Raw genomic sequence first — 26,853 nt, forward strand, 5'->3', positions numbered from 1 at the left:
ATATTTAAAGAAAATTATATTAAAAAAGATTCTTTTGAAGTTATTATTTTGTGTATTTAATTAGTTAGGTATTTCTAACGTCAGCACCATTAGGTAATTGTTGCTCATTTTCTCCTATAATATTGCATTTTAAAATAAACATACCAAAAACGAAATAATACAACTCGGATCTTTTATAGAACAATGTTTATTTCTGGCTAATCAACATTTCGTTACTCGACGAACTCTTCCACGGCACAATAATATAATAATCTTACAAGAATATTTACTATACAAATAGGCCCGGGACAACATTAGTTAGAATACAGTTTTGAGGTTCAACGGGTGCTTCCTGCTCAGAACTGAACTGTACAGCTAGTGGTGTCTGTGTCGCAAAGGAGCAGTGTTTGTATGCCTCTTGTATGTCTATTCTCGTGCACAGAAACATTGGACTACTCATTTTAAATTGATTTGAATTATTTATGATTTTTTTAATACACTTCTAGAGTTAAATCCATAAAAGTGATGTCAACAATCCAAGAAGCACTTAAAAGAAAATAACAATTCATTTTTGTATCGTTGCTTAATCAGTCTGAAACTGTTATTTGAGTCTGAGTTTCTTCTTGAAGAATGGGTTGATGGGTGACGGTGTGGAAGGTTTGAGATTAGTCCTGGCCGGTGTCTTGGAGCTGTCGAACGGTATGCTGGGGCTCTGTCGGACACTCTTATAGTAGTCCACGGGCTTCTGCATACAATTATTTTTCAAAACGAACTTGACCTTCTTGGGGCTGTGAATCGAATCATTCGTTTTATTAAATTTCTTTACTTTATTCACTAGCACTGTGGGCTTCGCTTCTACATTGTGATTTTTGCTGACCGGGGTCTGTGTCTTGACAGTTTTATTGTCAACAGTCAATAATTGTTTTATTTTATTCTTATTATTGTTATTTTTAACCTTGTCGACTTTAATGAGTTTACGGGGCTTTTGTTTGTCCGTTAGTTTGTGTGGTGTCGCGTTGATATTGTTCTGAACTGAAGTCAATATTTTAGTTTTAGCTTTTTGTTTGAGTTTACGTTTCTTTGTTTTCTCAATGTCATTATTTTGTTTTCTATCGGGGGGGGAGGGGCGGGAGGGCGCGGCCGCCTCCCCTCCGCCGCGCTCGGCTGCCCGCTGCTCGTCGCTCGGGCTCGGTCCGGGTTTGGTTGCGTTCAATTTCATCTTTTTGGCAGCTTTTTGTGTTGAATCTGCTTTCCTCTTTTTATTCTGTAAATTATTTATTTATTAACTGTAAAGCATCTGTGATCAAAGTCATTTAGTGGAACAACATCTGAACTTAATGTTGTTATCTAAAACCTATGTCTCCTTTTAGTATCGACAGTATCGTCGAGCTCGCAGCCCACCTGATGATGTGAGCACGGTTCTTCGACGTGCATCCCGTATCTCAAGGCAGACGGTGCCGGACGGTAGCTGGTCCCCAGCGGACCCTGCGCGAGGAGGACTGTGAGCTCATTTCACAAAACTTAAAAAACGACATGTTTTAAAAACTCACATTATGTTTGTCAGTGTTATTGTCTCCCTTGAGGTTCTGCACGTCGTCTACGATACTAATGCCGGCGCGCGACTTCGCCAGGAGACGTTTCCGATGTTTACGACTCAAACCTGAATAAATAAACAAATATATGTGAATATAAATAATTGTTTGTCGTAAACTGTTGATCTGGTGGTAGGACGTCTTGTGAGTCTGCGCGGGTGGGTACCACCACCCTGCCTATTTCTGCCATGAAGCAGTAATGGGTTTCGGTTTGAAGGGTGGGGCAGCCATTATACTGTTAAAAGTGAGACCTTACAACTCACGTCTCAAGATGGGTGGTGGCATTTACGTTGTAGATGTCTATGAGCTCCGGTAACCACTTAATAACAGGTGGGCCGTGAGCTAGTTCACCCATCTAAGCAATAAAAAAAATCTGGTGTGTAGGGCTCCTCGGGGAGGGTACCTCGGAGGGCCAGATCGTCGGAGGCCGCGACGCTCATCCTCTCGACCTTCTGCAGCTTGGCGACGGCGCGCGCGGTGGGGAGGCGCGGAGACAGCTTGGGGACGTCCGTGTCGCGAGCGGCCATCTTAAGCGGGTACTGGCCCCGCGCGTACTTTTCAAACCTTTATTTTAATTCATAACAGTTACAGATACTTAACGTTATTTTTTGTTTAAGAGATTTTATGACCTGGTAACAAAGTCCTTCAAATCATGTCTAATTTTAATTTATATTCTTATTTTTATGAAAAATGATATTGTGGAGTGAAATGAAATGAAGATGATTAATTTGAGACATTAATCAACTAGGATGAAATATAATCTCAGTAAAATGGTGGTCTGTTATTGAGATTTTTTTAGTGGACTTTTTGGAGGGTTCCGAGAAGCTACGTCCAGCGGCTTTGTTTCATTTTCCCACATTTGTGCACTTTCACAGATATTCAACAGTTAATAAATTACCGTTATTACACATTTAAACCTGAAGAAATACTAAATAGACAAAATAAAACAAATTACACAACTGCACTCTTCGCGTTCCCGCCAAAAATTCGAACGTTTTTAATTGTCGTATATGCGATGAGGTAAAGAGGGGTCGTGTACTTGCGCATGCACACGCGCACGCGGCCCTGCGCGGACACGCGCGTGCGGGCCAGCAGCGCGCGCAGCAGCCTCGCCAGCGCCGCGCCCGGCACCGCCAGCGTGCGCAGCCACACCGACACGCCGCCCGCGCGCGGGTCCAGCGCGCCCCTGCAACACCCCTGCACTGTACACACATGCTGCACCGGTGCTCGAGTCCCGCAGCCGGGTACCACCAATTTTTCTAATGAAATACGTACTCCACAAATGTTCATGATTGACTTCCACGGTGAAGAAATAACATCGTGTAATAAAAATCAAACCCGCAAAATTATAATTTGCGTAATTACTGGTGGTAGGACCTCTTGTGAGTCCGCACGGATAGGTACCACCGCCCCTGCCTATTTCTGCCGTGAAGCAGTAATGCGTTTCGGTCTGAAGGGTAGGGCAGCCATTGTAACTGTACCGATAGAAGACCTAAGAACTTATGTTTTAAGGTGGGAGGCGCATTTACGTTGTAAATGTCTATGGGCTCCAGTAACCACTTAACACCAGGTGGGCTGTGAGCTCGTCCATCCATATAAGTAATAAAAAAAAGAAAAAAGTCCATTTATTTATTGGAAAAGTGTGACTCACGTATCTTCATCTTCATCATCGCTGTCTTCATTGTTCATAGACTCATCTTCAACCACCAATTCCAAGGCGTCAGGACCTCCTTTAGGGCAACCCATCTATAGAGCAATTATCATTATCAGAAAATTTGTACGAAGTTATTCATAACAAACTTCATATTAATTTGATGGAATATTCAACAAAATTATAAAAGCTTACTAGTATAATTTTAAAGTGCAAGGCAGATGCTATACGGCGCAATTAAGAGTTCGTCTCAAGTGTGACTTGTGTCTCGAGGCTTGTTTAACATTTTGTTGATACGTTTGAGTAACTTCTCATAAGTAAAGTACTTTGTAAAATTAAAATGAATTAACATAATTAAATAAATGTGTATTGTAGATATAAGATTTTGCTAAATTCTCAAATGAGCAGTATACCTGTTTCCATGCTCTAGTTGCTTCAGCGTACATGATGCCTTCCTTGCTCTGCCGCAGCAGCGCCATCAGGAGTCTCTGAGAAGCCTCGGTCAGCGCGGGGACTTCACCTTGCGCCGTGTACTCACAGAACGGACGAAGCAGTTCCACCATACTGTCTTCTGGTACCTTCCCTTTCGATACCTGAAACGGACATTTCTCAACTAATCATTTACAACTAGGTAGACACAAAACCTCCATATAATTTGATAAAACCAATCACCCGTGAACTATATTTATGCATAAATAGATAAACAAGCCACACACTGTCTATAGAGAACACAAAGTGTAGACACAGATACTAGATACTGTTTCATTTGATGGTCACCATTGGGAAACAAACTAGCTACACTGTCTCAATAAAGTAGTTGTTCTGTTTCAAAATATGCTTGGAGTATGACACTCGGCTTACCTTGGCCAATTCTTCTAGGAAGCAATCAATGAAATGTAATATCAAAGAAATCGCATTCCTGGCATAATGCGGAGTCTTCATTGACAACAAACCTGAAATAAATAAACAGTTCACAGACTTAAATGACTATCTAAACTCTTTGTAGCAACTATTTCCACACCATCCTTATAACTATCTCGGCTCACTACCTGTTCATCCTTTAATATTTTTAATAGTTTTTTAGCTCAGTAGAGACTGGCTACCTATTGAAAACCTTAAAATATTGAAAATTGTACTGCTGAATTAACGAAAACCATTATAACCAATGCCAAAACTAATAATGCTTCAAAACATATTGCCATATTTGGCAGAAATAGATTAAGAGTCAGGACACAATCTTACTGTTTATAATATTTATGTCTGCATGCTTACCGTCAGCATCAGTAAGCATCTCAGCATACTTCTTACAGCTGTCCACACTCCACTCACAACGTTGCAGACACCAGATACTCCCACGTAAATATCTACGGGCAAGCTGTGTAAAAAAATGTGTATAAAGACAACATAATAAGATGTATATATGGACAACAATTGCCATGATGGTGCCTTCCTTGAGAATGGTGCGTTTGACGGGTGTGTGTGTGTGTGTGAAGATATGTTACCATAGAAATTTGTTTTCACCGAATGCTCATGTTAAAATTTTCAAAGAGCATTACCAGGTTTCCCTAATTATTAAAAAACATTTTTATCATTGGGATTGGATTAGCTCCTGAAGGCTGCATTACACAAACAGTTATCTTGACCAGCACAACCCTGCAACTTTGTGATACAACAAGTAATTTCTAATTTTATGCTTTTCTCCTTTATTATCTCACTAGCGACTCGCCCTCGCTTCGCTTCGGAAACATTAAAACACACATGAAACCAAAAAAATAAAATATTTTTTTTTTTTTTAAAAGTAGCCTATGTTCATCAGGGACAATGTCAGCTTCTAATGGAAAAATAATTTTTCAAATCGGTCCAGTAGTTTCGGAGCCTATTCGAAACAAACAAACAAACAAATCTTTCCTCTTTATAATATTAGTATAGATCATGGCTTTGTTTCGACATGAAAAAGAAAATCACATTTTTTTATCTAAAGATAATGAAACACGGTATCCTGTGGAAATGAGATTAGGAGATCAGGTTTAAAGGTAGCCTATGTCATTCTCCTCTCCTCTCCAAACAAAATATCATTCAGTAATTGGTATGTTAGTACACAAATAGAAACAAAATACACTAAATTTCTCTTGTTTCCCCTATTTTTTTAAACTCTCTAGTAACTCTGCCCTTTATGCCCATACCATAAGAAATTTATCAATTCTATGTTGATCGATTCCAAACCACTCCGTGGCCAACACCTTGAAGCCAGCTTTTGTCATAAGCATTGCATGATGAAGATGTTCTGGTGGAAAATGATCCAGGATGCCTGCTATATTCTCCGCTAGGTCTTCCTAAAATATAAACAGCATATAGTATTTACAGTTGCAGTATTTGGAATTAACCAGGAAACACACTTCAAAATAATATTCCTATTTTTTATGAGATATTATTAGTGGCTCTAAGGCCTTTCCAGTTTCAACAGGATATGTAGGCAAGGGCACTTGCTTAGCCAGGAGGAGTGGGATTTGCTAACAGCTGCTCAAGCACCTCCCAAAGCTGATAAGCGTAGTTGCTCTGAAAATTCATCTAGTACCAGACCAGAATGGCGACCTGCTGAGAAAATCAGGCAAGAAACTCAGCAAGTTGATGTATGGTTTATGTTTTGGTTTATGGTTATCAGGTTTCCTATGCATGTTGCTAATGTTAGAGGTGCAGGCATCTTGGATTACAAGCTCTAGGGGTCAGAGACATGAATATCAATCATCACCATTATTTCATAATTCCCTTTTTACCTTTTTTTTGCACTTGTTTTTACTTTGTCTTTCAGTTTTTAGTCATCAAAACCAAAAAGAAACTAGCAAAACAGGGAACGCATTTGGATACATTTTGGATGACTAGTAAAGTTCGTGCCATTCTCCTGCCATCTTTGGATACCTTGGTTCTTTGCAAACAGATTGGAGTAGGCACCTAAACCATGACTCCGTGTAATGATGAAGATTAACGATAAAAATACATTTTGTATAGATAGGTACGGTACTTACTTGTACAAGTGGCTTATCCGACATCCACATCGCGTAAAATATACCCTTCCACACTCTCGTGAAATCATCTTCTTTGAATTCTGCCAAAATTAATGAATTTTATGAAAACTTGCCACCAAAACTAACCAATCAATTATATTGAGGTTATGTTTTTAATTTATAAACGCATTTTTTGAACAAGAATATTAATTTAAGTTGTAGAATGAGGTTAATTTCAGAAATCTAACCGTATCCCCTGTGAAAACAATTCTGGAGCCACTTTTTCAGTGTTTTAATCACACGTTCGCGTACTTTGTTTTCGTTTCCAGATAACAAACGCGCGAACTTTATCTCCTGGGCAACGACCGCAACTTGTTCCTTTTTAGTTTTAACTATTTTATCTTTGAGTTTTTGTTTTCTTTTTTTATCTTTCTCGTTTAATTTCATTTTGATTTATTTGCAACAAAAATACATCCCACCATGTGTAGGTTTTGGTAGCAGTAGTTCTATTTTTCCAATTGGAAAGGCAATAGTATCACACCACACAGCCTATTTTTTTTAATTTGAAAATTTTTGAAGTGAAATAAAATGAAGTTGATTAATATATAACATGGCATGAAATGAAATGAGATGAGATGAGATGACATGGGATGAACTATATTCTCAGTAAAATGGTGGTCATTTACTGAGACTTTTTGGAGAATCTCGAGATGTTACGTCCAGTGGCTTTATTTCATTTTCCCAGATTTGTGGACTTTCACAGATACAAAACAGTTTATGTTCCACCTTCCCGACAAAATGTCCGAGTAATGCACATATTTTTCATAATTCTCTTGACATTCTACTGGTGGTAGGACTTGTGAGTTCGCGCGGGTAGGTACCACCGCCCCTGCCTATTTCTGCCGTGAAGCAGTAATGCGTTTCGGTTTAAACTTTAAAGGGTGGGGCAGCCGTTGTAACTGTACTTGAGACCTTAGAACTTATATCTCAAGGTGGGTGGCGCATTTACGTTGTGGATGTCTATGGGCCCCAGTAACCACTTAACACCAGGTGGGCTGTGAGCTCGTCCACCCATCAAAGCAATAAAAAAAAATCTCTATAGAGTTTCTACGTCAAGTCTTATGCTAATTCAAATCGTTCTAAAATAGATACCTCAACCTCTACGAACCAGGTCCAGGATCCCGCAGTAGGCCCAAGAAACGCTGGTTAGATGTGGTAAAGGTGGATAAGAAGGAGAATAAAGAATAACCTCACCCAGAAGGATGCCGAAGACCGGGCAAAGTGAAAGAGCTTAAGTAGGAAAGCGCATCCTGGCACTAGACCAGGAAAACACTAGGAAGAAGACTATACCCAGCAGTTTGCGTTTTATACCACACTGTTATCTTTTCTGAAAAAAAAATATCAGTTTGGCTCATTTAGTAGGTACTTACAACTAATTTGTAGTTAAAGTAAATTACCAACGCTACTTCGAGACAACTACGTGACACAATAACCCCGTTCGCCTGATCCGGCCACGCAGTAGTCAGTTGCTGTCTCCGCCATTCTGTGCCATTGGCAGCTGCTCTAACACAAACAGCAACCATGACACTGGTCTCTGTACTCGTCAGAGGTTAGTGACATGGCCCGTTGCACCAGCCTGTAGTTTCTCGCCGTATCTTACTCAGCCACGATTCCGAAGTAGCCTCCTAGGCTGCTAACGACCACGCTTCGAGCATTCCGTCAGTACCGGCGCCGCTCCAACGCACACCCAGGTGCGTTTCAATTTGAAAGGTGGGGCAGCCATTGTACTGTAAAGCTGAGATTAGAAGTCTTGCTTCAAGTGGGTGGGGACATTTACGTTGTTGATGTCTGTGGGCTCCGGGAACTAACGAATACCAACTGGGCCGTGAGCTCGTCCACGCAGCTAAATGCAACAATAAGAAATAAAACTCTTTTATATAACAGTATTTATTGATTGTGTTCGCATCCCGAACAATATTATCTCTCGACTCGTTTGTATTACAACAATTATATGAAAATATGCGACTTCATTTCATCACAAGTCTTCATATTATTTTAAAATGTGTACGATTGCGTTCAAACCAGCTGTGCAATCAAATTATTATGAAGGCTTCGTCGACCTTCGACTTTGAAAGGTTTTTCAATTATATCCATGACATTACGCATATATAAACTTTTATGCAAATATTACTTTCGAAAGAAATCTTTGACGGCCTACGGATCATTCGAAAGCCTTGCCCGTAATTTGATCGCATTAGGTGTTGGCGCTCGATGCCACAACATTGCGGGTCTTGAATTTCTGATCTGCCGCGTATATAAGTTACAACGAAGTTCCCGCGCAGAAGTAGCCTTTGATGAAAGCGCGAAAAATTTTTTAGCCAATCGTGACGCCCCGTGTGAGCGAGCGGCTCGCTACCATTTGCTATTGGTAGATTCGTGCGCGCCATGTCTGGCACCCGCAACAGCTGAGCTAGACATCAATATCTGTTTTTGTTGACATTCAAACCATAATGTAACGAAATTATGTTTATGTAGCGACTATATTAGGGCGTTAATCTTAAATCAGTTTTAACTTGTCCACTTGTGTGTCGATGCTACTTTAAAAATGTGGAAGACCTGTGCGCCAGTTGCTCGCCTACAGTCGTATCGAGCCGAAACATTATAGTTGACAATACAGCAGAAATGTATAACCCTCTTAGACAAGAGCGTGCCCACGGTAATTTCAAACGAGAAAGATGCCGGTATTTTTATTTATTAAATCCTACTGTTGGTATTCTTCTCAAATTCGTTCGCCTGTAATATTTAGACCTTGTATTCATGCTATTTGATGAATAGACCATTTAAATTCAACCATCAGTTCACATGGCCTGCACTTAGTTTATCGAAGACACGCATATCAATATAAGTATTTCCAAAATTGTAGAGATCGCGTTTATTTCATTAATATTTAATTTAAGCACAATGCCCTGCTGCCGTGAAGATAAGAACAATCCAAAACCAAATTTAGCGCTGAGCTGCACAAACGATGAATGTTAGTGGGTAAGTCAAACGACCCCACATCCATCTCGACCGTCTGATGACGACTGGCCGAAGCATCCTACGACCGGACAGTAAGAATGATCACAAAAATAGATTCGAAATGTCCGAAATTGTAAACTAATAAAACAAATGTGATCAATGTCTACGGGAAAGAATAACACCTGGGCACGCCCCTGTCGCCTGACCTACGGAGGAGACAATGAATCTATTTGTCTAGCATAGTTCTAAATCAACGACTGACATGTCAGTGAAGCGTGACAACTACAATAGCACGGGTACATTATGGTTAAAGATAGAAAGGGAATTCATTTTTAACTTTTATTTGTACATAATTCACCTCCCGCCAAAAATGTATGCCATTTTTTTTTTGAAATCACAAAAGCAACAGTTGCCTGCATGAAACAGCCTGTTAAGATTTATGACCATGACATAGCTTCTTCCTTTTCTATTTGTTTTTTATTTTTAATAACAAACTTATTCTGATTTTTGATGTTTATCATTGCTCACTTTAATAACAAAATAAGGAACAAAATTCAGCGGATGAATATTATTTTAACATTATTATTATTAGTCATTTAATTCCAGTTTTGTACCCAGCTCCGAGATCATGTTTGGTCTCGCTCTAAAGACAGATGATGCGTGTAGAAGAGAGACGGCGACATCTTAATGATGAATGCGAGACAATGACGCGAATCGAACGTAATTTAGCAGAACGGACTAATTCGTAACATTTATTTAATACAAATTTTCATAACATTTAACAACAAATCTCAAAATTTTAATTCTCCTCATAAAGTTAGCGCCATACGTTGGTATGCTCATTCAACTTCAGGTTGGTATCAGACGAAAGGCTCACCCCGTCCAGGCGCCGGAAGTCAGTTCTGCTAAACTATTGTATCCGCGTGTGTCCGGCGCGTCGCTCCGACCAAGCGCATTTTTGAAACACTTACATAAGTATCTATTTTTGTACAAACGACTACTTTTTTTAAATATATATATATATACCTGTGGAATGTTTACACATTGTCGTTTAGTTCACATTCCCTTCTGACGGTAAGCGAATCTCGAACTAATTGCTTAAGAATACTCGAAGTGATGTTATTTGATTATAAGCGTTCGTGTATATAATATACAATTATCGTATGAATACAATGTGCTTCACGAGATTGTCTGGTAGAGATCGCTTTAAGCGATAAGGCCGCTTTTTTATTTCTATACAAAACTTAAAATATTCATTTTAAATAATTTCATTTTTCTCTCTTTAATAAACAAACAGTCAACAACTTTATTAACATTATGACGTCACAATGCTGTAAACAAAACTTTCACATTCAGAGTCATTTACAAACTACAAGCATATCGTTCACAAGTTCCGTCGACGAGCGCCGCGCAGACCCACGAACAACATCTCCCTTACACATTTATTTATTTATATATATATTTAGCACCTTTTCATGTACAATGCACTAGCGACATGTCGCCACACGGCGGCGTGCTGCGTGTGCGCGGGCCGGGGTCCGGCTCTGGTCCCGTCCCCGGGGTCACCCGCGTGAGCCAGGCGTGCGACCCCCGCCCTGACCATCCGGGGGACCGGGGTGAGAGGCGACACGGACAGAGAGCGCGGCATTCCCTAAGCAATACGTTTCGACATCTCACCCCGGCGCTTGGCTGCTTCGGGCGCGCCGCCGGGGGCCGGAGGCCGGGGGCAGGGGGGACCGAGACGGAATGTGGTCTGTACAAATGTCGTTCGGATGTCCTCTACTCAATATAATCAATTTATTCCATATAATATTATATGTATATATATTTACATTAATTAATACATCGTATTGTACTATGTTTCATTATTTATGTAATTTGTTTATCACGTTTTATTGCCGAGGGCGGCAGACGGTGGCGGGGGCCGCGGGGGCTAGGTGCGGGACAGCGCCGCCGGGGGGGGCTTGGGTGGCAGGCGGGGGGCCAGCGCTCTGCAAGCATACACGATAGTCTGTCAGTCATTGATGGAGTTTATTGTCGAGCGGTGGAAGTGTGCCGCGTGTACGCACGTGTTGTTGTGTCTCCGCTGCAGGATGGTGGACAGCGCGGGGCGCAGCAGGGCGGGCGCGGGGCAGGGGGCCGGGCGCGGGGGCAGGGGGGGCGGCTCCGTGCTGCTCCACGTCTGTGCACACGAACACGTCACTCTTACGGTCGGACAATACTGCAGGTTGTGGAGTCGCCAGCGATTCAACTCGGGGATATTTTTTTAGTTTTCTTTTGGAACCTCCACATCTCTAGTATTTGACTTGATTGAATTCTGTATACATTGGAGTCGGCACGCGGTGCAGGTGCGGTGCAGGTACTCACGTGCGGCAGCGGCGTGTGCGGCGCGGTGGAGTCGCGGCGGCGGCGCGGGGGCAGGGGGGGCGGCGTCACGGCCGCTGCGAACACGACTCCGCATCAGTACACACGGACCTACCTAGCACGTGTCCATGGACAGCTCCCGTACAAATTCGTTTGATCAATAATTACTTCCAGACCGAGGCTCTAGAACGTTCTGTGCCAGTATACCATATTTCGAATAATGGTTATCGGTACCCGGTCGTTATTAATGGGCTTTATACGCATGTGTGTGTGTGTGTTGACTGGTTGGCAGGTCACACATGCGTGTACCGTCGCGGCGCCGGTTGGGGATCACCACCGAGTCTCACTGCGGGACGCTGTCCACAGACCACTCTGACAGTTGTCAACGACAGTAACGAACTGATACTCACCGGGGTGCGGGGTGAGTGGGGGCGCGGGGGGCGACGGGGTGGGGGGTCCGCAGGGGAAGCTGAACACGCCCCTGCAACACACAACGGTCAGCTGCAGTCACACTATAGATACGGTTTAGTTTGTGTTGCGTCCGTTCTGTGCGGTACAGACGGCAGTTAGCACAATGTTCAAGTGTCGAAGCAAAACACCCGAGCAGTCCGCGACCAGGGGCCTGGAATGTGCTCAGACGCTGGTAGTACTGTAATGACAAACACGCGAAATTAAACCGTAAAAGTAATTCCAATTCCTGTAAAGTTAGTACAAAGATATTTCCACGGACCGTCCCCCACACACGGGGGACACGGGGGTTCGACTGCCGTACGCGCCCCCACAGGTCGCGTGAAGTAGAGGTGTTCAGGGTGCTGGTTACCTGTCGGGCGGCGCGGGCGGGCTCATCGGCGGCTGCGGCGCTGGAGATCTCTTCGGCGACAAGGCTGGCATTCTGCATTTCAACATTTGTATAATAACTAGCTGATCCGGCAAACATTGTTTTGCCACATATTAGATTTTTAGAGAATTTCTAGTGTAAAAAAAAAAGCTAACTTATTGTAAATGTGTAAGGATGTGGTAAATGAGTGAAAGAGGCATGTAGCGCTGTGAACGATGAGGGAATATAAAAATAACAAATCCTCATTGAACCACATAATGCCTCGTTATAACAAAAAAATATATACCTAGTCAGGTCATAAGTATTGTCACACAGTAAAAACTGTTCTTTTAGAATGCTGGCCACAAAAAAGTTTATTGAATTCGAATTTCGAATTGTTCATGAAAATAAAAATGTATACTTTTAGAATTTTACTCATTTTTAAATATGGAGTGGACGCTTAAAGAAGACCGTGTTGCAGTTATTGCGTTGCATCGTTACGGTTACGCGCCAATTCAAACTTTTAACATACTGAAAATTTTGAATATAACCAAAAAATTCGTTTATCGTACCATCAAACGATACAATGAAGACTCTAGTGTAGATGACAGGTCAAGAAGTGGTCGCCCTCGGTCTGTTAGGACTCCAGCAGTGATAAAAGCTGTGAAGGCGCGAATTCAAAGAAATCCCATACGTAAGCAGAAACTGTTGGCCCTTCAGATGGGGTTAAGCAGAACCACGGTGAAAATGGTGTTAAATGAAGACTTAGGGCTTCGGGCATATCGAAGAAAAACAGGACATCGTTTGAATGCTCGTCTAATGGACCTGAGACTGAAGAGATACCGCGCTTTGTTGAAGCGGTACGCGGGAAAAAAATATCGGGAAATTCTTTTTTCGGATGAAAAAATTTTTACCGTAGAAGAGAGCTACAACAAACAAAATGATAAGGTGTACGCACACAGTAGTGAAGAAGCGAGCAACCGTATTCCGCGTGTCCAACGAGGTTATTTTCCATCCTCGCTCATGGTATGGTTGGGAGTTTCTTATTGGGGCTTAACAGAGGTACATTTTTGTGAGAAAGGTGTAAAAACGAATGCAGTTGTGTATCAAAATACAGTCCTGACGAACCTTGTGGAACCTGTTTCTCATACCATGTTCAATAACAGGCACTGGGTATTCCAACAAGATTCGGCGCCAGCTCATAGAGCGAAGAGCACACAAGACTGGCTGGCGGCGCGTGAAATCGACTTCATCCGGCACGAAGACTGGCCCTGCTCCAGTCCAAATTTGAATCCGTTAGATTACAAGATATGGCAACACTTGGAGGAAAAGGCGTGCTCAAAGCCTCATCCCAATTTGGAGTCACTCAAGACATCCTTGATTAAGGCAGCCGCCGATATTGACATGGACCTCGTTCGTGCTGCGATAGACGACTGGCCGCGCAGATTGAAGGCCTGTATTCAAAATCACGGAGGTAATTTTGAATAAACTTTAGTGTCATAAGAATCTATGTTTTGTTAAGTTCATTTTGGTATATGAATGGTTACATAATGAATAAACTTGTTTCAATTATTTTACATTAAACATGTGACAGAATTTATGGCCTGACTAGGTATATCCAAGAAATAAAAAATAAATGTTAGGAGTGGACAACCCTTATCACTTAAGTGTATGAAAAATAAATAGTAGCCAATTCTCAGACCATGAATATAAAATTTCATAAAAATCGGTCAAACCGTTTCAGAGGAGTATGGTAACTAACATTGTGACACGGGAATTTTATAAATAAGATATACATATTATTATTAATATACTAAACTCCTCGCTACATTAATTATATTCCGTGGCATGTCTAGTCGTGGGTAAATCTATGGTTCAACGTTTGTTCAACGAACTGTGACGTCATCGACCGAGCCGCGAAGCCAGCTGGTGACGCGTGAATAAATTTAACACAAGCACATATTTCGAAGCGAGACCGGGGGCTTCTCTAGCTTTGTACATGGCACGGAGCTTTCGGAAGCTTATCTCAGAGACACTAGATTGATTATTTGCATTACACAAAACCAGCATAATTAAATCATATCGGTTACATAGACGACGTAAGGAATTGTGTGGCATTTACATCAATGAAATAAATACAATCTGACACAAACATGGCTCTACTGATTCGGGTGAAGTTTCGGACAAATACAGCTTACAGTTAAACCGCGACACGGTCCGGGCAACGCTGGGTATATACGGGTATAGGCAATTTCTCGTACAAACGTGAACAAATCAACTGGTCGTTTATGGACGGGAGAGTGAGAAGCAACTCAATATACTATATATTACCCCAGAGAAAAGCAACAAGTTTCATTTTGAATTACAAATGAAGCGCGGGTGAAACCGTGAGACACATCTAGTCGTTTAATCGTTACGAGATCTTTGGTGCAAGAGTGAATATGGTGAGAGATGGCGGCGAGTGCTGGAGCCACTGGTACACTCAACATCTTCGATGCAAATTAAGAACAATCATTGAAAATTAGAACATAATCGGTACTCTACACTGGTGGTGTGATGCTGTGACCTCACTCGAGCAGATGCAACCGTCCTGCCTGTTTCCGTCGCCTACCTTCGACCTTACAACTCAAGGCGCGGGCGGCGAACACGTAGTGATGTCTGTGGGCCGCAAGCTCCTTCCGTACCAACCGATCAGTAAAGCGTTCGCAATAAAATAATGAGTAGGCACGTTACCTCTCCGCGTCGCTGTGGGTCTGCGAAAGGTCGAGAGTAACTCTGCCGACACATCCCATTCGTTCGCAACTGTATTGTGTTACTTTGATAAAAACCTTATCGAATTGTATACTAATAAACGCACGCCGATTTGCTCGCTTATTATTTGGCGTGAACAATGCCACGCCGCTAACACGAGGCTGCTTCACTGTGCAAATAGGCAGGACGGTTGTGCACATCCGCGTGGATTCAATACAACCTACCACCAGTAAACGGTGCAGGATCCTTGATACATATACACGGGGCACTTCAGTGAAGAGGCCTCGAGCACGTCACTAGGATATGACAATAATATGACAGAGGCTTTTTAAGGAATTCTCGTCGCCTACGAAGGCCTATTGGAAGGAACTAGGTAAGTAATTGCTGACATCGGCACTATACGGTCACGATATCTCGTCAATCAGAGTCTGGTCTGTCGGCGCAGTGACATAAACAAACTAACCCATGTCATTATCGCTACTTATCGTGACAATTACGAAAATAGATTCGACGTTTTCACAGACCAGCCGAGTGTCGGGTTACGTTGTAACTGCGCCACGAGATTATCGGAGGGCTTTGAAAAGCCACCAGGGCTGGGAGAGCTCTGACGACGTTGAGAGCTGGTACACGGGAGCGTGCCGTGGTCGTGATGAACGAACACACGTCCACCACGTCATTTCAGATCATCCCGATCCACTAACGGTGCTCTTAAGTACCTCAAGGACTGATCATCTTTCTCGTCGAGCCCGTCGCTAGGGCTCGTAGGCTAAATCAGTGGGCTGTGGGTTAATTCACTGAGGACAACCTCAGTAAATTAACCCACAGACACAGCCCACTGAGTTTCTCGCCGGATCTTCTTACCGGGTCGTGTTTCCGATCCGGTGGTAGATTCTGTGAAGCACTTGCTAGGGCCAGTTTTAGCAACGTCGTTAGGTTTGAGGCCCGTGAGCTCACCTCAAGGCTACCAGCATAGGAAAAAATAAAATAAAAAAAACGCGTCCAGTTTGTCTTTTGGACTAGTTTGGTGAGGTCCATGGAGACGGTTAGTGAGGCTCGGATAGCTTAGCGCCACAGGCGGGGGTGTCAACTGAACCGGGCGGCTGCGGACACAGCGAAACGAGGAATGAGTCTACGTTCAGCTGACGTCTCTACATGTATTTATTTTTGTTATTAGGCCTTTTTTTCTCACAAATCTTATAAATTTATTCCCCTAAGGATAACAATATATGTATTCTACGAAATGACCTTTTTTTTTATTGCTTAGATGGGTGACAATGTCGAAAGACTTCTCATCACCGGCAAAGTGGAAGGAAAGAGGCCTAGGGGGCGTAGTCCCATGCGCTGGTCCGATCAGATTAAGACGACTTTGGAATCCAGCATCAATGTCGCTATCCACTGCGCGGAGGACAGAAGTGAATGGAGGAACATAGTCCTGTAGGGGAATGATACCCCGCCCCGCTTAGCTTACTATGCAGTTATTGTGCATATAATAATGAGCAGCATACTTTAGTCAGTCAGTGGTTAACGTGCAGCGATCCACCGCGGTCGCTGACGCGAATAAACATACAATTATACTCAGTATTTTATTGACCACTCTGATGAGGTTTCCGGAGGAGAGCGCACAGTAAACCCTCAACATCACGAAACCTCACAGCCCTAACAAAAGTGCTCAGTAAAGGTCACGACCCTCAGAACTGAGGAATACGACGCACGAAGGGAGGAGATGGGTGGACGAGCTCACAGCCCACCTGGTTTTATGTGGTTACTGGAGCCCATTGACATCTACGACGTAAATGCGCCACCCACCTTGAGATATTCAAACCGAAACGCATTACTGCTTCACGGTAAAAATGGGCCGGCGGAGGTACCTACCCGCGCGGACTCACAACAGGTCCTACTACCAGTAAGCCTGCCGTATGGACGCTGCATTGTCCTCGAGGCTAGATCGACTTAACGCAATAAGACCTGGTTCTATTGAAAAAGATGGTGGGTCATTAATCTAACGCTTGGGAACCACGTTTTCGTCTTTATTTAAGTATTGGCTTTCAACGCCATTGTTGCCAGTGTAGAGTTTATAAAAATCATTTACTATAAAATACATAAATGAGATGCAGTTCATTTATTGGAGTCTTTAATCGATTGGGATGAAATTGAGTGGAACGAGATGAGATGAAATGAAAACTCGCCCTTTGCCTCAAGTCGAACAGGGGTCCTGTGGAGGAGTCGCGCGCACTCACCTGAGGAGCTCGCAGTGCTGGGGGCTGGGCTGCGGCCGGTCCGGGGGCTCCGGCGGCTGCTCGCCCGGCGCCGCTGCACCGACAGTTGGGTTAGTGTCAACACGGGGCGGGGGCGGGGGCGGGCATGGCTCATAATCAAATTGTATAATTAATAGCTCAGATTTTTCATATATATAAATTTTTAGAACTTCGCTAATAACGTATATAGAGCGTTTCGAATAAGAATTTGCACGTCAGTGATCTTGATCTGTTGAAGTTCGATAAAAAAGTAAGGACAGCAACAAACAAAAAAACTATTTTTAGTGAATATTTTGTCTAATTATGAAAGCTATTAATATGTTTGTTTTAATGAAACATACACACCTCTATAATTTTCTTGATATGTTGAGTGCTGGTCGAGGTTAATTAAGTATGCATTTAGATTATATAAAAAAAGGGTGCGTGTACTTATGTACGCGCGTAAGAAGTTATACTTTATTTTTATTAAATTTATTTCTTTTTTTTTAATATTAAATAATTAATAATAAATATTTAACGTTAATAATTTAATAATATTTAGTATGAATTATATTAAATAATAACTTTGTCATTTATATTACTAAATAATACCTAATCAATTGTATTGAAGCACTTAGGAAGGTTGATGAGCACAGTTTTCTAATATTAATTACACACAAAATTACAAATATTTTCTAATATTAATTAGTATTGATTTAAATATTCAATTTAAATCACTTCTGATTATAATTCAGACGCACATATAAAATTCGCACTTGTATAATGAAAACAAAATGAAAACACGTGTTTTAAATGTAGAAACTCAAAGCATGTGGATAAATATTATAAACATAAATACCCAGTGACCAGAGGCGGCGTGCGCGCCAACATGCGCCACTAACAGAGGTTCCATTTCTGTTTTGTTGGTAGCATTTTTTACGAGTGTACATGCGCGTAAGTTCACCTGCGGCTATATTCAGACTCGCCAAGTTACGCCGGTCGTATTGTAATGAGCGATTTAGTGGGCAACTTCATTCTGTTAATTTTGTGTCACGGTGCGCGCGCATCGTAAAATTTCACTCTCATAAATTTTTCATAACGCGCCTAAGGAAGTATAACTTCAAAAAAATCCCACCTATTTAAAAACCAAGTCTGTAACACTATCGGGCCCTATAATCTATGGATGGGCGACGATGATGATGATTACTCAAGCAATGGGATGGGTGGAATCGGTGAACTCTAAGATTTGGATTATAAATTAATATTTAAAATTTTCTAACTTTTTTACTGACTTTACCTATTCTTTTCGATTTGACGGCTATGAAGTCACAATATGGCGCAGGTCCATCTGTATTCTTATTTGAAACGCATTATACACAACACCACGAAAACTCATGAACGCTCACGACCGACTATCGGATAAAAACAGCGCAACTTACCATGGTGGGTGTCTATCCGGCGCGGCGGGGCTGGGGGTGGCTCGCTGTGTCGCGGCAGCAGGGGGGGCACGCTCTCCTCTTTACTCTGCGGGACACTCGGTGCGGTTAGCGCGGGGCGGGGGCGGGGCGGGGGCGGGGGGTTGGGGGCGGGGGACGCTCACCTCGTGCTTCCTGGCGCCGAGCTCGAGGCTGTGTCGGCTCGTGTAGAAGGAGTCGGCGTCGACGATGGGGTTCCGGGGCGATAAGTTCTGTGGTTTTCTCTCGACGGGCGCCGGCCTGCGGACAACGGGGGGGACCGTTGCTAGTGTGTGCGTGTTGTCATTGTATGCGAGTCAATGTCTTCATTTTAATTCAAAATTAATTGATGGTCATGAACATTTATGAATGCTCACAGCTAAAATTACTCTAGTGAAACGCACAGTGCGTGGTCCACTCACCGGTCGTGCCTGGGGGAGTGCTTGTCCCTGGGGGAGGGCGGCTCGCTGTTCCTGTGCGAACAATTCAGTTTCATTAGTCATGAGTAATCACCCGTGAGCCGCGGGGCAGGGGGGGGGGGATGCTCACCTGTGGCTCCTGCCCTTGTCGAACAGATTGAGCTTCTTGTCGAAGAGGCTGAGCTGGCTGAGCGAGCGCGCGTCGGCCTTGGGGCTGCCGGCCTCCGCCCTGCCGCCTGCGACACGACGCGGGGCGCAACGCAAGGTTAGACTCAACAAAACGCAGAAACAATTATAATGAATAGTTCACTCCATTCCATTTTCAAATATTTTTTCATTTTCATTTTCATTTTCACTAAAACAAAGAAGTGTGCGACCCTCTCCCGGTCACATCTATCTATTCAGTCGAGCGCGCCACTAGGGGGCTGCGGGGGCGACGCTTTAAAAACTATCTGTGAGCTCCAACCTAAGTCAGTGCTCATGAAGGCTCAACACTTAATATTATTTTGATATGAACGAGTGTTAACATTATAGTCTATTGTCCTTAATGAAATGTGCGTGGCACACTTACAAGTAATCATGAGTGCTCATAGGACAAGGCTAGTGTAAGACGTAAAACGTGTGCGAGCACTAACCTCTGTGGTCGTCGTGGTGCATGGGCAGCGACGCCACCGACGCGCCGTCCCACGAGCTGCCCGTGGGGGACAGCTGCGACACGCCTGTGGGGGGGGATGGTCACGGTCAGTTTTATTGCTAGTACTCACGATCGCTCACGCAAGCCACGGACATAAGTAACACAATTGTTCTGTAAGTGATAAATTGTTGGACTCGGGGGTGTGCCGGCTGACATGTCAAAGTGACACTGACAGTCATGTCCAATCGACTTTTTGGCGGGAACGCGAGGAGTGAAGTTGTGTGATTTGTTTTATTTTGTCTATTAGGGATATCTTAAGGTTTAAATGTGTAATAACGGTGGTTTATTAACTGTTTAATATCTGTGAAAGTGCACAAATGTTGAAACATGAAACAAAGCCGCTGGACGTAGCTTCTCGGGATCCCCCAAAAAGTCCACAAAAAAAAATTCAGTAAATGACCACCATGTTACTGAGATTATATTTCATCCCATATCATCTCATTTCATTTAATTCCATCCCGGACATTAATGTCTCAAATTAATCATCTTAATTTCATTTCATTTCACTCTGTATTATCATTTTTCATAAAAATAAGAATATAAATTAAAATAAGACATGACTTAAAGGTCTTAGTTACCAGGTAATAAAATCCATAAAAAAAAATATTATGTCCAATTGTTTTTACTGGTGATGGAGGATCTTGTGGGCCCCCACCGGTGGTTTCACCCTATTCCTACCACGAAGCAATAATGCAATCTGGTTTGAAGGGTGGGGTACCCGTTGGACTGTTAGTTGAGGTTTACAAGTCTGACGACGATATGACCACTCGGGTGGCAGCAGTACCGTTGAGGTCGTCAGCGCAAAAGTGGTCTAAGCTTACCACAGTTAGTATGAAGATAACGCGGTTCGAATTTACTTTTACACTGCTTCGCAGGTAAAAGCGACACGCGCCAAATAATGTTAACAGCGCCATCTGTTGTCTACGGGCGGAACCAGGGATAGAATAGGTTTCATCAATATGAAGAATTGTGGGTTAGGTCACTTGTACGCGGACTCACTGAGGTTGTCGTCGCAGGTGGAGTGGTCGTGCTGGTTCCTCCGGCTGGCCTTCACCTGCTTCAGCGACAGGTCCGGGTACTTCCTGGGCTGCAATCAGACCGAGTTAAACGCCTCGCCTCGCGCTAACCAAACTCAATACTAATTACTGAACTGAGAGCATTGATCAGGTAGTAGTGACGTCACGGCGTGCGGGGGTGCTGCGCGGGGCGAGGGGGGCGGCACTTACATACTTCGGCATCTGTTTGACCGGCGGCCGGGGCTCTATTTCCAGACTTTTGTTGTACAAATAATTAGTGATCTCGATGTCGTCTTTCCCAGGAAAGGGATCCAGCGACTCCAGGAATGCCTGTGAAAAGGAAAACACACTAGAATTAGTTATTTACTTATTACTTACTTCCTAAGTTATGTAAGATACTTGTGTATAGTAGCTAGTAAATCTGGCCATGATTTTTTTATTACTATTGATTTTAAAGTTACATTCTAAAAAAAAATATCGATCATTTATTTGTCTTCAAAGAAGTCTTTAAGTTATTTCGAATATTTTATTCATTATTCCTTTAAAATTGTTTTTTTAAATATTTTATGCTCCTCAATTATACACATTAAATTTTAATTCAACAAATTATACTAGCGATCCGGGCCGGCACCCACCCTGGTCCTGGGCTCCACGGTGAGGCAGTAGGGCTGGTTCTGGTACTGCTGGATCTCGCCCGTGATCTCCGCCACTTTTCTTCGCTTCGAGAAATTTATTAATTCGGAATTCGGAAGGTAGTCTGAAACAATCACATTTGTTATTAACGTTTTGCTCCCTCCTCACCCCGCGCGATGCCAGACACGCGTCTACTCGCGAGGAGGCGGCCGGACCTGGTGTCAACTCACCCAGGTTCCCCTCCTCGATGTGCAGGATGTTGGTGAGGTACATGCCGAAGAAGGGGACGCACGGAGGGTTGATACTCCTCAGCCTCTCCTGGTATCTCCGGAAGTGATCTGTGTTCAGCTCCCGGAGCTCCTCGAGGTATTTTTGTAGGCGGAGAGGAATCAACTGCGGAGTTATTATTAACGTCACAATCTGTCTCATTCCAAATAATTAGTATGGTTTCGGTAGTTGCATGTTATGTGCACGGTGAGGACCTGGAAGGTGGCCCGGAGTCTGTGCACGGAGGCGCTGCCGGCGGCGGCCACGACGGCCAGCACGCCGTTGAAGTTGTTGAGGTGCAGCAGCGCCACGCCCAGCTCCAGCACGCGGCACACCACCGCCACGCGCTCCTCCAGGTTCTCGCTCTCCACTATCCACTTCTCCATCCAGCGCGTGAACTGCATCGCCAAGATGTCACAATCAATTCAATTATAATAAATAATAATAAGCCTTTTATTTCATGCAAATAATAGGTTACATACACGTTTCAAGTATGAAGAAGAAATTATAAAGAAGAAAAGAAAAAAGAAACAAAAAATGAAAGAAGAAAAAATAATAGTGATGCTGTTTACACTTGTTTACCCCTTTCTCCTTCCTCCTCTCATCCCTCTTCCCTCCCTCCCCTCGTTTAGAAAATTATAAATGTAGATAGTGCTTTTAAAAAAAGTTTATAGTGTGTAAATATAAAAGTTTGTTTACATGAACCCTCCTCAAATGAAGGTGAAGGCCTCCTCTAAAGAATACCATGTATCTTTATCTTGGGCTATTTACGGCCAGCGGGTACCAGCTATTTTTATCAGCTCGTCTAATTAAATTACCGATAATTAATATGCATGACTTTAATATAGATATTGTCTCGTTTCTTGTTATTAATATCTAATTTGGCATTTGACATAGACTAAATCGCTACACATCGACAATATCCAGCTGACAGTAAGGCGACGCGACGGATTGACAAGCATCTAGTGCGAACGTTAACAAGTCCTCGAGCTCTGTGCTTATATTCTGGGAGGGATGGTTTGGACCACCATGAGACTTCTCTCTTCACCACCCACCACCGGAACACAATACTCAGCGAGAAATCATTACTTAAGCCTTTTAAGGAGATAGAAGAGAGGAGAGAAGAGAGAGGAGGAAGATGTGCGTCCCACTCACGTTGGTCGTATGCTTTATAATCTTCAACAGGTTAGGGCTAGTCTTCTCCTTGTCTTTTTTCGTCCACACGGCGCTGACCAGCTCTGAAGGTTTTACCTTGAAAAATATAGATGTTTTTATATCGCGCAAGAGACAAGAGACATATTTATGTATTACTCCAAGAGGGCAGGCGGTGTCCAGCCGCGCACCTCCTACGAACCCTATCGGACCCTCCCGGTCCCCTTTCGGGGCTTTAGGCACTCCCAGCACTGAACCAACCTCCCCCCCTGACATCATGGACACCCTGTCCGCGGTCCCCCGGGGACGCTAGATGTTGACCAAATACGTACTTTCTTGTGGGACACTTATCAGACAACGATTTTGTTCGTTTCTTTAGCTCCGGATATGTTTAGTAGAGCTACAAGTGAGACTGACGCGATCGCTCCGTGGACGTCTACAGCATTCTAGACAGTTCCCACTCGCCCACCGCCGGACACAGAACCCTGGTCGCTGATTCAGACTGACCGGTTATGAAATTTGAATAAGCTTGGTTGTGTGAATATGAGAGAAGCATACAGACCTGCCTGTAGAGATGGAAGTGCAGCAACGTGATCTGCCTGGCGAGCTCGAGCGGGTGCAGCGCCAGCGGGTGCCAGTCGCAGCGCTCGGGGTCCGACACGTGCCGCAGCACGGCGGGGGGCGCCCGGTCGAACACGTGCGACACCGCGCCCTCGCCCTCCGCCGGCTGGCTCTACCGTCACAACACACGCACGCTCTACACTCTGCCCGCCCCGCGCGCAGCACGGCGGGGGGCGCCCGGTCCAACACGTGCGACACCGCGCCCTCGCCCTCCGCCGGCTGGCTCTACCGTCACAACACACGCACGCTCTACACTCTGCCCGCCCCGCGCGCAGCACGGCGGGGGGCGCCCGGTCGAACACGTGCGACACCGCGCCCTCGCCCTCCGCCGGCTGGCTCTACCGTCACAACACACGCGCGCTCTACACTCTGCCCGCCCCGCGCGCAGCACGGCGGGGGGCGCCCGGTCCAACACGTGCGACACCGCGCCCTCGCCCTCCGCCGGCTGGCTCTACCGTCACAACACACGCACGCTCTACACTCTGCCCGCCCCGCGCGCAGCACGGCGGGGGGCGCCCGGTCGAACACGTGCGACACCGCGCCCTCGCCCTCCGCCGGCTGGCTCTACCGTCACAACACACGCACGCTCTACACTCTGCCCGCCCCGCGCGCAGCACGGCGGGGGGCGCCCGGTCCAACACGTGCGACACCGCGCCCTCGCCCTCCGCCGGCTGGCTCTACCGTCACAACACACGCACGCTCTACACTCTGCCCGCCCCGCGCGCAGCACGGCGGGGGGCGCCCGGTCCAACACGTGCGACACCGCGCCCTCGCCCTCCGCCGGCTGGCTCTACCGTCACAACACACGCACGCTCTACACTCTGCCCGCCCCGCGCGCAGCACGGCGGGGGGCGCCCGGTCGAACACGTGCGACACCGCGCCCTCGCCCTCCGCCGGCTGGCTCTACCGTCACAACACACGCACGCTCTACACTCTGCCCGCCCCGCGCGCAGCACGGCGGGGGGCGCCCGGTCCAACACGTGCGACACCGCGCCCTCGCCCTCCGCCGGCTGGCTCTACCGTCACAACACACGCACGCTCTACACTCTGCCCGCCCCGCGCGCAGCACGGCGGGGGGCGCCCGGTCGAACACGTGCGACACCGCGCCCTCGCCCTCCGCCGGCTGGCTCTACCGTCACAACACACGCACGCTCTACACTCTGCCCGCCCCGCGCGCAGCACGGCGGGGGGCGCCCGGTCCAACACGTGCGACACCGCGCCCTCGCCCTCCGCCGGCTGGCTCTACCGTCACAACACACGCACGCTCTACACTCTGCCCGCCCCGCGCGCAGCACGGCGGGGGGCGCCCGGTCGAACACGTGCGACACCGCGCCCTCGCCCTCCGCCGGCTGGCTCTACCGTCACAACACACGCACGCTCTACACTCTGCCCGCCCCGCGCGCAGCACGGCGGGGGGCGCCCGGTCCAACACGTGCGACACCGCACCCTCGCCCTCCGCCGGCTGGCTCTACCGTCACAACACACGCACGCTCTACACTCTGCCCGCCCCGCGCGCAGCACGGCGGGGGGCGCCCGGTCGAACACGTGCGACACCGCGCCCTCGCCCTCCGCCGGCTGGCTCTACCGTCACAACACACGCACGCTCTACACTCTGCCCGCCCCGCGCGCAGCACGGCGGGGGGCGCCCGGTCCAACACGTGCGACACCGCGCCCTCGCCCTCCGCCGGCTGGCTCTACCGTCACAACACACGCACGCTCTACACTCTGCCCGCCCCGCGCGCAGCACGGCGGGGGGCGCCCGGTCCAACACGTGCGACACCGCGCCCTCGCCCTCCGCCGGCTGGCTCTACCGTCACAACACACGCACGCTCTACACTCTGCCCGCCCCGCGCGCAGCACGGCGGGGGGCGCCCGGTCCAACACGTGCGACACCGCGCCCTCGCCCTCCGCCGGCTGGCTCTACCGTCACAACACACGCACGCTCTACACTCTGCCCGCCCCGCGCGCAGCACGGCGGGGGGCGCCCGGTCGAACACGTGCGACACCGCGCCCTCGCCCTCCGCCGGCTGGCTCTACCGTCACAACACACGCACGCTCTACACTCTGCCCGCCCCGCGCGCAGCACGGCGGGGGGCGCCCGGTCCAACACGTGCGACACCGCGCCCTCGCCCTCCGCCGGCTGGCTCTACCGTCACAACACACGCACGCTCTACACTCTGCCCGCCCCGCGCGCAGCACGGCGGGGGGCGCCCGGTCCAACACGTGCGACACCGCGCCCTCGCCCTCCGCCGGCTGGCTCTACCGTCACAACACACGCACGCTCTACACTCTGCCCGCCCCGCGCGCAGCACGGCGGGGGGCGCCCGGTCCAACACGTGCGACACCGCACCCTCGCCCTCCGCCGGCTGGCTCTACCGTCACAACACACGCACGCTCTACACTCTGCCCGCCCCGCGCGCAGCACGGCGGGGGGCGCCCGGTCGAACACGTGCGACACCGCGCCCTCGCCCTCCGCCGGCTGGCTCTACCGTCACAACACACGCACGCTCTACACTCTGCCCGCCCCGCGCGCAGCACGGCGGGGGGCGCCCGGTCCAACACGTGCGACACCGCGCCCTCGCCCTCCGCCGGCTGGCTCTACCGTCACAACACACGCACGCTCTACACTCTGCCCGCCCCGCGCGCAGCACGGCGGGGGGCGCCCGGTCCAACACGTGCGACACCGCGCCCTCGCCCTCCGCCGGCTGGCTCTACCGTCACAACACACGCACGCTCTACACTCTGCCCGCCCCGCGCGCAGCACGGCGGGGGGCGCCCGGTCCAACACGTGCGACACCGCGCCCTCGCCCTCCGCCGGCTGGCTCTACCGTCACAACACACGCACGCTCTACACTCTGCCCGCCCCGCGCGCAGCACGGCGGGGGGCGCCCGGTCGAACACGTGCGACACCGCGCCCTCGCCCTCCGCCGGCTGGCTCTACCGTCACAACACACGCACGCTCTACACTCTGCCCGCCCCGCGCGCAGCACGGCGGGGGGCGCCCGGTCCAACACGTGCGACACCGCGCCCTCGCCCTCCGCCGGCTGGCTCTACCGTCACAACACACGCACGCTCTACACTCTGCCCGCCCCGCGCGCAGCACGGCGGGGGGCGCCCGGTCGAACACGTGCGACACCGCGCCCTCGCCCTCCGCCGGCTGGCTCTACAGTCACAACACACGCACGCTCT

General features: G+C 47.0%; 2 protein-coding genes across 3 annotated transcripts in view; both read right to left on the reverse strand.

Annotated features, from left to right (window-relative positions):
* Positions 1-169: 169 nt before the first annotated feature.
* Nnp-1 (Ribosomal RNA processing protein 1 homolog Nnp-1) lies at positions 170-6,755 on the reverse strand. Its single transcript, XM_028178018.2, has 11 exons — positions 6,473-6,755; positions 6,246-6,325; positions 5,406-5,555; positions 4,495-4,597; positions 4,084-4,175; positions 3,636-3,815; positions 3,223-3,317; positions 2,611-2,757; positions 1,975-2,135; positions 1,530-1,639; positions 170-1,243 (listed from the first exon to the last, which is right to left on the reverse strand). Exons 1-11 carry the CDS (start codon positions 6,669-6,671, stop codon positions 581-583), a joined length of 1,980 nt encoding a protein of 659 aa, XP_028033819.2. The 5' UTR covers positions 6,672-6,755; the 3' UTR covers positions 170-580.
* Positions 6,756-8,155: 1,400 nt separating this feature from the next.
* The window catches only part of Sos (Son of sevenless), a 30,839-nt gene continuing 12,141 nt past the window's right edge, over positions 8,156-26,853 (reverse strand). For both annotated transcript variants that reach the window (XM_089737480.1, XM_089737479.1), the window contains 18 exons: positions 23,606-23,776; positions 23,047-23,142; positions 22,107-22,289; positions 21,855-22,017; positions 21,627-21,748; positions 21,202-21,321; positions 20,975-21,062; positions 19,917-20,000; positions 19,412-19,517; positions 19,285-19,335; positions 19,009-19,123; positions 18,848-18,932; positions 17,412-17,484; positions 12,427-12,498; positions 12,017-12,087; positions 11,610-11,683; positions 11,312-11,424; positions 8,156-11,233 (listed from right to left, as the gene is read on the reverse strand). In XM_089737480.1, coding sequence (XP_089593606.1) covers positions 11,176-11,233; positions 11,312-11,424; positions 11,610-11,683; positions 12,017-12,087; positions 12,427-12,498; positions 17,412-17,484; positions 18,848-18,932; positions 19,009-19,123; positions 19,285-19,335; positions 19,412-19,517; positions 19,917-20,000; positions 20,975-21,062; positions 21,202-21,321; positions 21,627-21,748; positions 21,855-22,017; positions 22,107-22,289; positions 23,047-23,142; positions 23,606-23,776 — 1,845 coding nt within the window. In that variant the 3' untranslated portion in view covers positions 8,156-11,175. The remainder of the gene's footprint in view (positions 11,234-11,311; positions 11,425-11,609; positions 11,684-12,016; positions 12,088-12,426; positions 12,499-17,411; positions 17,485-18,847; positions 18,933-19,008; positions 19,124-19,284; positions 19,336-19,411; positions 19,518-19,916; positions 20,001-20,974; positions 21,063-21,201; positions 21,322-21,626; positions 21,749-21,854; positions 22,018-22,106; positions 22,290-23,046; positions 23,143-23,605; positions 23,777-26,853) is intronic.

The sequence above is a fragment of the Bombyx mandarina genome, chromosome 23, assembly GCF_030267445.1.
Source record: "Bombyx mandarina strain Sakado chromosome 23, ASM3026744v2".
NCBI lineage: Eukaryota > Metazoa > Arthropoda > Insecta > Lepidoptera > Bombycidae > Bombyx > Bombyx mandarina.